The 12,431-nt window shown below is 31.7% G+C and overlaps 1 protein-coding gene and 1 pseudogene across 1 annotated transcript; both read left to right on the forward strand.

Moving 5' to 3' along the window:
- Positions 1–1,435: 1,435 nt before the first annotated feature.
- Positions 1,436–7,443, forward strand: LOC119193137 (annotated as a pseudogene).
- Positions 7,444–7,747: 304 nt separating this feature from the next.
- On the forward strand, positions 7,748–8,426 carry LOC119193138. Its single transcript, XM_037446791.1, has one exon. The coding sequence runs from the start codon at positions 7,953–7,955 to the stop codon at positions 8,424–8,426; it is 474 nt and encodes a 157-aa protein (XP_037302688.1). The 5' UTR covers positions 7,748–7,952.
- The last annotated feature ends 4,005 nt before the right edge of the window (positions 8,427–12,431 follow it).

Below are 12,431 nucleotides of genomic sequence, written 5' to 3' on the forward strand. Positions count from 1 at the left end.
TTAGAAAATTAATTATTTTACGTTTTGAGAATGGCCATCGAATTGCTTAAACAAATTATAAATTATTATAAAAATGATATTCAATTTATTTCAGTATTCCTTCTATTGCCTAAAAGTATAGTACTTTCAAAGAAACCAATAAAGTATATAACATCTTTAGAGCTGATTTTAGATCGTCAGAGTGTATAATAGTTTATATGTAGGCTCATTGAATTTTAAATACAATATCCGAATTATGTCATAAATATAATAAATCATCATCAAAATAATTATTATCTAAACATTACATAACATCCGTCCTCGCAACACTAACATCAAAAATGAATATAACATAACAGTAACAGTAAAAGGCTAATGGAGGCTTTAATTATATGAGATAGCATAATAGCGATATAAATCGCCATTAAATGCGACGTGTATGAATAAATTAAGCGTTATGTACATTTTCACTTGTCGGTGGAGAATAAATCGCGAGTGCGCTGGCCGCGACTCGAACGCTTTTTTTTTCGATAAATATGTCGTTTAAGTCAATTAGCACATCAACCGCCAATATGCTCGCGGCTTCGTTTGTAAAAGGATTAATTCGATATAAGACAGCGTAAAGTTCAGAACATCACTGTTGATGTTACCCAAATTTATACTTATATATGTTTATCCAGGGAACGTTTCGTACGTGCCGAGGAAGGCCACTACGGACTTTGGTTGGTATACCGATGTATCTCAGTCTACCCCGTGACTACGAACCTACAGTCTTCGAAACATAGAGAGAAAATTATGATATGTATACCGCGATAAAATCCACAAAATAGTTTTATTTGAATGCTGGTGTAATGTTCAAAACATGATCGGAGTAACAAACATTCTAATCCATTCAATACTTTCTGAATTTACTTCTTATAACCAAAAAGTTTCACATTAGTTATATTAGTATGCAGTAGGAGGTATAAGACCTACGTCGTATGATCATTTCATTTATTAACTTCACCGATTATAGTAACCTTACAAAATATTTAAAAGCTTTTAATATCATCACATTTTGCAATGTCCTATTTGTGCGATGGTGTGTTAAACTATATAGTCGTTTTGAAGTGCCACTTAAATCTGAAGAGACTATGGCTGTGCTGGAAATAAGAAATGATGAGAACATCACCAACACTTGACTTCAGTACTATAAAGTCATTATTTCAAACGATTTAACATTATGTATATGGTATATTAATATATACTAAATATATATTACGATGTATAAATAAATGAAAATAAATTACTCCATTCTTGGATTGCCACAATTTTTTTATTTTGAATTACCATCGATAACTTACCAACACGCATACCACCACTCAAAGGAAACAGTCACAAGAATCCACTACAGTTTCATGCGCCTGCACAAGCGACGCTCGTCAACTCAGTCTGTGGTGCGCTAGCAATGTGAAACATGTCCAGTGACGGGTCCTCGGGGATCACGCAGTTCGGCCTCTACAGAACCATCGACGCTAGGACTGAAGAGTTCCTGAGACTGTCCAGGAAGCGACAGATCCGACAGGGGTGCGCGTGCGCTGCTGTCTCCACAGCTATTACTGTTACCGTTGGTAGTGGTAGGTTAATAAAATATTTGTTTACATTTTATTAAGGTTAATGGGAGCTTTTGTGTTTTTCGTATTTAGTAATAGATATTAAAACATACTTTTGGGAAAATCAATATTTTTGTAATTGTTTAGTTGTTGTATGTGTTTTGTGTGATAAAGGATTTGTGAGCCTGAGTACAATTGATAGGTTAAAAGTAAAATATTTTCATATATTAATTATTTTCAGGATTTTTAAATTTTTGTTACTAGATTGCTCTACACGTCAGCTTATAAAATGATTGCACTGTAATTAGCACCAAGTATTTATTTATTTATTTTAGAAAGATTTACAGACAAGTTACTTCAGTAGAGAATAAACACAAAATGTCCCTGTGATAATTACAAATCTTCGCGAGTATAAGTAGAAAAGAAATAACTTCTATAATTTGTTCACATCAATTTTAGAATTGGATTTATTCTTAATAAATTCAAAATTGTACCACCAATTACTTCTGAATCGGCAAATTTTATTCAAATAGCAGCAACATTAATTCAACTACGATGATAAATACTGTCAGTTAGATAGGCATTGTTTATTAAACAACGAACAAACAATCATTATTGATAAATCGACGCATTTCAAAACATAGCTTAATTCTAGAATACATAGAATCAAAAAACTAAAATGTAATTATTTCTTTTGTAGTTGTAGACATTTTTGTAATTATTTTATTACTATCACGCCATATTTGGGTTTTGAACAATTACAATCTGTTTATTATTTTAAATCGACAATTATTTCTTGTTAGCGTATTTATACAATGTGTATGAGTATGAGCTCAGTAGAAAATCATTATCTTATTCTAATAAGTAGAATATATTATATATAGAATATGCTTCAAAAGGATAGTTTCCAATTTTCTTGATCTAGTTGGACAGCATATATTATGTTTTCTATAGAGGAATGCAGTGCAAAATGTATTAAAAATCCACGGATACGGTTACAGTTTTCTTTATTTCCTTTAAAAAAACTGGTATAAATAACCAGTTGTAAATTTAATTTCTTTCGAATTTATAATCTTTACATTGCTGTAGGCTTTATGTCAGTCAAAAGTCACGGAAGTTTAGATTACATCAAATTACGGAAAGGTGTGTAAGATTTCATCCACCACCGGCGTCGCGTGGTGCGTCATGGTGGATGCGCATACGCATGGTGCCGTGATAACACGAGAAAGCTGCTATTAGCGCTCGTAAACGCCGCGTGATGACGACCTTTGGGTTCAGTGAGACACTGAGAACATTTAAATTATTGCTGGACGAAATTTTTCTTACGTTTCACTTCATTTTACTTCACCTAAAGTAAAGACAGTTTACATACTAGAATAAAATAAATTATAGGAAGATAATAATAATAATAATCCTCTCTACACCACCCCAAGGTTGACTGGGAGAGAATGCCCATGGCATTAAATCCGCCTGTATACCATGTGTACAAAGTGAAATAAATAAATAAATAAAATAATTGTAATCTCTAAGGAATTGTTGGTTTCATAAAAAATCCAAACATTTCTCTAAATAACTTCCTCTGTTTTTAAACTGTTCATTTTGTATATATTTCATAACCTTATCGAACAAGCCAGCTACTTGTTAACTTAGGAAAGAATGTTATGTGTATTGCAAACTTTACACATAGATAGAGTACTTAACTGTTTGGCAACCCCGATAGCCTATTCAAACGTAATAAAGGAAGCTATATTTTATAGCGTACTTTTACGCAATTTTCACATTGGCAACACATTGTTTAAATGGCTCACTTTACATAGTGATAAAATTGGTTACTGTCTCGGTAGCGTCAGTCGACTGCAGTGCTGAGGTCTCGGGTTCGATCCTGGGTCGGGTGAAATGATATTGGATTACTCTACTCAGCATCAGGCCGGTTCTTGAATGATATGGCGATAGGTTCGCCCCCTATCACATGGGACGGAATACACACGGGAATGCACGAAAGTGGGTGCATTGGTTGCGCCTTTGCCTACCCCATCGGGAAGAATAGGCGTGTGTGTGTGATAAAATTGGCAGCAATATGTAGCTCATTTCTTATTTCACATTTGCAACATAAAATAATTGCGACGTTTGAAATTCAAAAAGAAAAACTAAAAGTTTATTTCTAACACATTTCAATTATGAAATGTAAGTACTACAATTTTGTTAAAGAAATCAGTGGCGTGACTTTTTGAAAATTTCGAGTATTATAATTTTCTGACATGCCTACTATTGAAATGTTGCGTGTAGAACTCTTTGTGTCTGATTTGAAAATGCTATTACCACAGAATTAACATAGTAGTTATTTGTTTAGATTGTGTAACTTCCTTTCTCATTTACTGTCAAAGCTTAAAAATATGGAAGGTAAGTAATTACTGATGCAATATATTTTGTTTATAGGTAATAGTTAGAATCTATTTCCGTTGTTTATTAATACATAGCACTATTACTAAACTATAACTGTCTTTATATGCATCACTTAATAATATTATAATGACATATTTACAAAGAAAATAAAAAGTATATATTTTGATCGCTTTAACATGAAAATTGCAATAAAAATAACATAGATAAGATATTTTTCCCACTTTTAAAATCTTAATATGTTGTATTTAAATGCTATATTTTTTTACAGAGCGTTCTTTCTCCTGTCTACGAATACAGCATTATATCTGGAAGTAACAAGAATAGAAGCTACACGAAACCCAATTGGTTTGAGTTTTATCAATGATTCAGCAGAACCATTCCGTTTGATGCCAAATACTCCAAAACCAAACTTAATTTGGACCAATCTACAATTAAACTGCTGCCGATACTTATAAAAGCATTGAAACAAAACATATTTTTCGAGAAGGTCATGGAAGATTATACGAGTGCAAAACCCAATTTACGAACCAAGTGATACTACAGAACAACAATATGAAAAAATATTTCTCTGACCCTAGGAATTGGTTTAAGTCTCCTACGTCGAGAGTCTATGCCATTGAATTTAAATCATCACCGATAGTGTATTATCAACCAACAAGAAATTTAGAGTATATGACTAAAATAAGAAAGATAAGAGATTACAAACGGATTTTGAATTATTTTGAAAAGATGATAAACGATAAAGTTGGCCCTGGATCTAATCTACCCATGATGAAAAGAGAGTCACAAACCAAAAAACCTTTTGAGCCCAGCACTGCGTCAATTATAAGTAAAACGATACAAATTAAAAAGAAAACATCCCGTCCCCAATATGCAAAAATGTAAAAACACCTCCAGTGGTTGAAACTAAAACTGTAAATGCCCCATAAAATTGGGTGAATTAATAACCAAGTTAATGAGTAATTTGAATCAATTGATACCTTATTCAAAAATGTCTTTGTCAACGTTATGTAACAAAGGGAATCAACAAAGATAATTAAATTCTCTCCGAAAATGAATAAAAAGTTGCAACAACAAGATTCACCACCTTAAAGCCAATTAATGCAATTACAAATCCTACTTTCATAGAAAAAAATTAAGGCCACTTCAGAGAAGGCCTATTTATCAAACCAAAATAAAGTGAAAGGAGGTTTAATAAAACATTATATGCAAAGCAAAAGAGTAAGTTTACCTCTTAATAATAATTTAAATAAAAAAAAAATCATAAAATGGATTCAACAGAAAATCGAATAGATAATTACGAAAACCAACTACAGTAAAAAAAACTTCTTAGAAGCAACTGAACCTAAAAGTATTAAATCTCATACCACAAAGCCTATGACTTCTGCTAATGACAAATCCAGAAATTTAATGTATCAACAATTTCAAATGATTTTGAACTTTCCAAACCTACCATAGCTACAAATAAAATAATGAATAAATCTATTCTTAGCAACGAAGAATACGACGATTATTTTATCACTACTCAAAAAGATTGCTACTAAGTATGACGCCTTGATATGCATAATTTAAAGTTAATTAAAAGTGAAATATTTCCCATAATAATAATGCAAAGAAATTCAAAGAATAAGGTAAATGAAGTTGTAACAAACAATATAATATAAAAGCATTTAGCGATATCACTGTTCCTTCGCTTCCAGTTCAAAAATACAGAAATAATGAATTTTCGTTCGAAAACAAAATAGGAAGTATGTTTTTACAAAAACTAATAAACAGTAAGCCAAATATAAAACAAGCGAAAAACAAAAACACCAAAAATTGAAAAGTCTACTGAAGTTTATAAATCATATGCTATCATTCATGGTGAAAAATCAATTTGGATATGATGAAGAAGGTGCAGGATGACGATTTTTGAAGAATACAAATTGAAACAAACTTCAAAATTCTCAGAAGGCCCGACAATTAATCAGACGGATACAACCCCTACTCCGACAGATATTCCAAAGCACGAGGAAATTATGGAAGTTGTGGAAAGTAAAGAAAACGTAGCGACGACACCAGGTTCAATGTTGCCTCAATCTAGATCTGGTTATTTGGAAATACAAAGAAACGATTGGAAGCAAGATGATACTCACGATTATGATTTTAATGTGAACAATAACCTTTATGACTTCCCTAATATTTAGTATCTCATCACAGATTAGCAATCTTTTGAAACTATTAGCACATAAAATAACTAATTCCTTTTAATACAAAAAATGTATAATTCATGTATGCCCTCACAAAGTAACAAATAAATTTAGATAAATATTTTTATTGCGTTTTGTATTTTAATTTTTAATGATCATCATTTATTTATTTTATTTTTATATGTTTAGTTCACACCTTGAAATACATATATCTTACTTTTAAAAATAATTAAATTGAAAATGCAATTCAACACAAAGTTTTTTATATATATTATTTAGTTTTATTTATATATTTAATATGTAGAGCAATAATTATATTTCCCGTATTGTAGATATCTCGTCTCTTTTAATAATTAATAGTAAAACATATACATACATATAAAGGCTAATAACGAAATAATGTTGACAGGTAATTCTACTTATCTATGAATACGGGATTGCAGTAGAATGGAGTTTAGTACAAAATAGGAGAGTTGATAACAATGCCAAGGAGGGAAATATCTATGATCAACCCATAGCAGACCGACTTGACCCTACTTCGGTTTCGACCAAGATTATTACGAACGAATGCCGCTACTCGTTAACGCTATGCAAGAAAATAGCTACCTCGATCCGACACTCGAGTAATACCCGCTAGTAAACATAACAACCATATTCATAATTTAACAACACCACCAAAAAACTATAGAACTAATGACGTTAGACGGACTAGTCCAAGACCGTTTTTCTTTGAATATCGAAGTCCAACGCCTTTGCCGTTTAGTAAAAGGTACGGTTCTAGAACGTGGGTTGAGAAATATCGTAACGCACAAAGGTTACAAAATATAAGGCAAATTATTAAGTACCTGGAGAAAACTATCAACGCAAAAGTTGGAGATATGCATACTAAAACGCCTAGTACCCATATAGCATTTACTGGAATGTATGTGGAGCCAATGATAAATGTAAGTGAAGGAAATGGGCCGAAAACGAAAGTAGATCTAGTTTTACAAAGCACTGTTAAATCAGAAATATCTCACTCCAACCACCAGTCAGATCCACTATTCCTTTTCAAGCCTGAAAATCCTGGTGAAGTTAATCTATTGGCTGATGGTTTTCTCAGATTTTCGCCAGTTCCTACACCAATTCCCGAAATTTCTACAATACCACCTTACTTTAAAACTATGAGTAATAGTAACAATTGTTTTGGTCATAACTGTGAAGAAAAACTAATAGTGCCTCTAATGTGGTTCACACTACTGAACTACCATCAACAACAAAATCATTTAGTGTTATGTTAAATTTATTCCCTCTAAAATCTGCTACCGATGTAGGTGTTAAAAGTAGAGTGAATTTAAATAAATCGCAAGTAAATTTAAATAAAATATACTTTTACCACATCCCGACCTACGGCACATTTTAAAAGAAAACCAACAGTACCTATACGGCGTACATTTATACGTAGAAAATCTCGAATATTGTACCAAAATAATACTAAAACATTTATGAAGAATAATACGGTATCCTTGGATATTGATAAAAATGATCAAGAAGCAGCAGGAACGAATATGATTGTACATGTAAAGTATATTCTCCAGATATTAAAACAGAGGCAAATACTAAACAAGTTCCAGATGATACAACAACGGAACCGTTTAAACCTATATTAATAGAGCCTACCCAGCCTTATTCAACTGAAACTCCTCTTGTTCTATCTACATCACAAGTTGAAGATTTTCATGTCGGCAGTTCTGGTATCATACCAATACAAGACAGAACAACAACTCCTCCGTTACCAAAAGTGACAACAATGTTGCCTTTCTTCGAAACAACAGTTATTCCTGAAGTAAATTCATTCACAAGTCCATCGGACATATTAAAATTCAACCACGAAGATGCTAAAATACCTCAAGAATACATCAAGTTACGAAACAGAGATGCAATTGCAAATAGAAGAAATTTCAGAGAAGACAATGACGAAGATAATGCAAACACGCATATTGTAACTTCCAAGAATGAAGTTACCAAAACAACCACGATGGAAGCAACAATTGAAACAACTGAAGAATTTGAAGATACAACAACAGTTCAGACATACGTTCCCCAAATAAACGGTCATTATAGAACCATCAGTCAAAATTTAAGAGCTTTAAATATCACTCCAGAGAGTAGTAGAAAAAGGAGACTTGAATTAGTCATAAGTGGTTTTCGTAAACCAACATATGTTCCAATGTACGTGGAAATTAAAAGGAATAACACAGTAAAATCCGGAGATGACGAATAATTTATCTCTTAAAATCCTTGTGTGTGTCCCACCGACTTTCTTAATTTAATCTGTCCTATTTTTAATAAGGGACACCTAATGTAAATAAAAATCTTTATTTATAAAATAGTATCTCCATAAATAAATGTTATTATGATTTAATTTTGAAAGTTTTTTTTTTATGTTACTTATACCCTACGCTAGATAATATTGGCGTTGAAATATAGAAATAAAATATATTATATAATAAAGATAATAAAACAATAGTTCTTGTAGCAGTCTTAGGGTATTTCAATGGAAGTTTATACGATATATAGTAAGCTTGAAACGGTACCTGATACTTTCGATTTTTTATCTAAAATGGATTGTAAAATGGCAAGACCATGGGCCACAATATTCTGTACTGAATGTATTATGTAGCTATGTTATTATCTTGTTTTTAAAGCTGAGCTTAAACATTCTAAGATCACTCTTCTAGATTTCGGAAGATTTTTATTAAATCGCATTAGACCAGTATTTGAGTAGGAAGTTTCAGATCTAAATAATTTATGAGTATACAACGAGGCACTAGCTAAGCAAAACATCATAATTAACTTCAATATCTTAAAGCTTCTAAGAGAAGGTTCTGCTTTGTGTACGAGACGTATTATTGCAAATATAAAAAGATTCCGAACGACAGTTTCATAAAAGCCATCTACAAATTGATAGACAAATAAATTATACATCTAGAAAAGCTTCAATTTCAAAGGAACTCGTAAGTAATAAGTATTCGTAAATTGTATACACTGTTGCCAGTAGATGGCGCTGTACCGAAATTTATGAAATGCCCAAGAAAATGTATGTAGTATCTTCCGTGCTCCGAAACCAAAACACGTTTAAGAAGATCCGTTATCATGATTGCAAACGTACGTAAACAAAGATTCCGGACCAGACAAATCTTTACACACGCAAATATACCTTATTTAGACATAATGTGCACATAGCCGGTGTTTAAGGTATTAAATATATGTCGCTCGTTTCTTTTTAGCTAAATACTTAGGTACAATTTAATTCGTCTTTAATTGATAATTATTATAAATGTTAAGAAATAATTTGTTTCTCAAAGATACAAAAACTTATTACTTTAAAATGACTGTTCATGAGTAAATGTCTAAACAATGTTTATATAATTGTATGTTATTCCAGATAGATTATTATGAATTATTTTTTAGGTCAATATAATTACCGCAGGAAAACGAGTTATATCTACAGCAAGTTGATCATTCACTCGCCCTTTATGCCACATCTCACCCTTTAGTCACTAAAAATAACAAAAATATGGTCTTATAACTATTTTCAATCCGCCACAAAATTTAATCATCCCTATTCCAAATACTTTATACGAGCTCCAGAAGTCGAACACATAGGTTGTTGCTGTTAAAATAATAATAAAATTGTTTTTTAATTCTGCATGAAAATAAACCCTCAACGTAAAATAAACCCTCAACGTAATTGAAACGCTTTGTTGCTTCTATAATAAAAATAACACGATTGTCCCATTTCATTTTATCGCGACTAGAATATTGCAAAAATATATCTATATAATAATAATATTATGTTCATTCATAAAACTAACTACAACGATATTCCGACTGTAAAAGCTTATGTACTTTTATATATAATCTATTTTTTGCTTTCAGTCTATACTTTGCATACAAACTTTGCAACGTGACCTTATATTGCTAACTCGCTCTAACACCAATGACCTTACACATGCCATCTCATCTCACGCATCTCAAGAAAAACCCGTTACTTTTACCCGCGCAAAAAGGTTCTATCTGCACAGGTTTTAGGTCGTACTTGAGTTTATACATCTGTCTCGTTCTTACGCAAGCATAACTTACATTTGCCCGTAAAGGAAGGATATATAATACAAATCCGGCACACGGGACTTGCAGTGCAAGTTTTTGACAGTACTTTAATATCAAACTAAACTTTGTGGCGAATGGTGACTGTGTTTTAGTGTTAATAACTGTAAATATATATAAATATGTGCTGTGTAGTGGTTCGTGTTGTGAATTGAATTGTGACCTAAAAGGGAAATTTTAAGGTAATATTCCGTTAGTAATTGACAGTTAGAAGCTGGAGATAACTTTCTTTGCTCGTGTCCGGCATTTAGTCACCAAGGTCAACGTTTCGCAATTTTTTGACACATGCATATTTGCTGCAGAAGTCATATAAATACATATTATCATTGTTATTTTATGTTAGCTAGTTTATTTTAATAGATAGTTGTTTAAACAATAAAAGAGTTGATAATGTTTTGTATCTCTATCGAAATGTGTAACTAATAATATAAATAATTGTATTACTTAAACTTTACTATACTAAGATGTTACTGTCATATAAAACTTGCAAAATGATAAAAAATATTTCGAACAACTTATAAGTTATAATTAATTTGTTTTAATAATTGATAAATATATTTGATTATACGTAGGAAGTAACTAACTTAATCCATTTGAAATGCAAGTATTTAGTGATTTTATGAACGGGTAAAGCCGCAAGCACAGTGAATAATTATAACAAGTTTTCTGTAGACAAAGACAAACGTGTTAAATGTAAGGTTATCCGGTTGCTACCAATCAGTTAAGTAATATTCTGTACAATATCGACGGGCGAAATTAATAAATAATTATTTCTCAATACATAAAGGCAATATACAAATGTTTATTTATAAAAGAATGCTGCAATACAATGCTAAATATTAGCATTGCGATATTTAATCTATTTAACATTTCAATATATTTACATCTTAATTAAAAAAATTATATGAAATGTAGAGCACGTTGCTCAATTGATACTTTGCGATGATTGCTCAGAGGGTCCTTGCTGTCAACTGTCCGTAATATCTCGCGGGTTAAAGGTAGCTATATAATATTCTGTATCTCTCAAAGAGGAGGTGGTAATCTCATCAGTAACTAGCCTCATAGCATCTAGGTATTCATTTGACTTGTACTTACTTTAAAATAACTAATAACAAAAATATCAATGAAAAATTGTCAGTAAAGCGAAATTCGTACATTCGCTCACTTTGCCGACCTACTTATTCTATGTATTTGGATTTAAAAAAAAACTACCGAATTAACTTTAACAATATTTTTATAAAACCAAGCTAAAAATATATCCGACAATAAATATTTCTCTAAATCGGTCCATAAATTACTGAATTCTTTGTGAACAAATATAAAAATACAGGTCGTTTTGAATACCTTATTTTTGGAAGTCGGTTAAAATGATTTACCTTCTACTATGTAGTAGTGTATATTAGATATCAATGTATAGCGTGAATGTCGTCATTCCTCAGCAAACCTTCACTGACGTCTGTAAATAAAATATCTCATCAGCTGATAGGTCAATATCCTTTCGCAGTACCAAGTTCTTTAGGCAAGCTTTATCTCGAACAAAACTATTTGACATGAGAAAAAAAACTAGCGACAGGACACTTATCCTTTTAGCACCAATAGTTTAGGTGATTACTGTATTTTTTTCTTACGTCGAATAATTGGAAACGTAGAGACAAAGTGCTTGTGATTTAAATATTTTATTATTAAGGCCCTTTATATTTATTGATATATCTTGGTAAGGAGGCAAGCGTACCTTTAAAATACCACGTGACAAGAATCTGACGTCATTTGATATGTTTTAAAGTTTATGACAATATCTGTCACGTAATATACGACTATATCAGGGGCCTTATTCTCTATCCCACGTTATTTTAACAGTGCGTAACAAGCACGTAACACAACACATCATGTTTAGGACTATAGAAATTTGGCTTACAGAATACTATTCCACGCACACATTTCTCGAAGATAACATGACACGGCCGCGTTACGCGTTTACACTATCATACAGAATAAGGGCCCAGTGTAGTTCTTTGGTAGAGTCAGAGTACATAATAACGTCTGCTAGTTAAATTAAAAAAAACTTTGTCATCATTCCGATCGAAAGACCCCATAAAATTAACTTCTTATTTCGTGAATG

Source organism: Manduca sexta, unplaced genomic scaffold (assembly GCF_014839805.1).
Source record: "Manduca sexta isolate Smith_Timp_Sample1 unplaced genomic scaffold, JHU_Msex_v1.0 HiC_scaffold_3646, whole genome shotgun sequence".
In the NCBI taxonomy this organism is placed as follows: Eukaryota; Metazoa; Arthropoda; class Insecta; order Lepidoptera; family Sphingidae; genus Manduca; species Manduca sexta.

What these genes read in the sequence shown, in the direction of transcription:
- LOC119193138 (XM_037446791.1), top strand. Translation starts at nt 7,953, where the DNA reads ATGTTGCCTTTCTTCGAAACAACAGTTATTCCTGAAGTAAATTCATTC.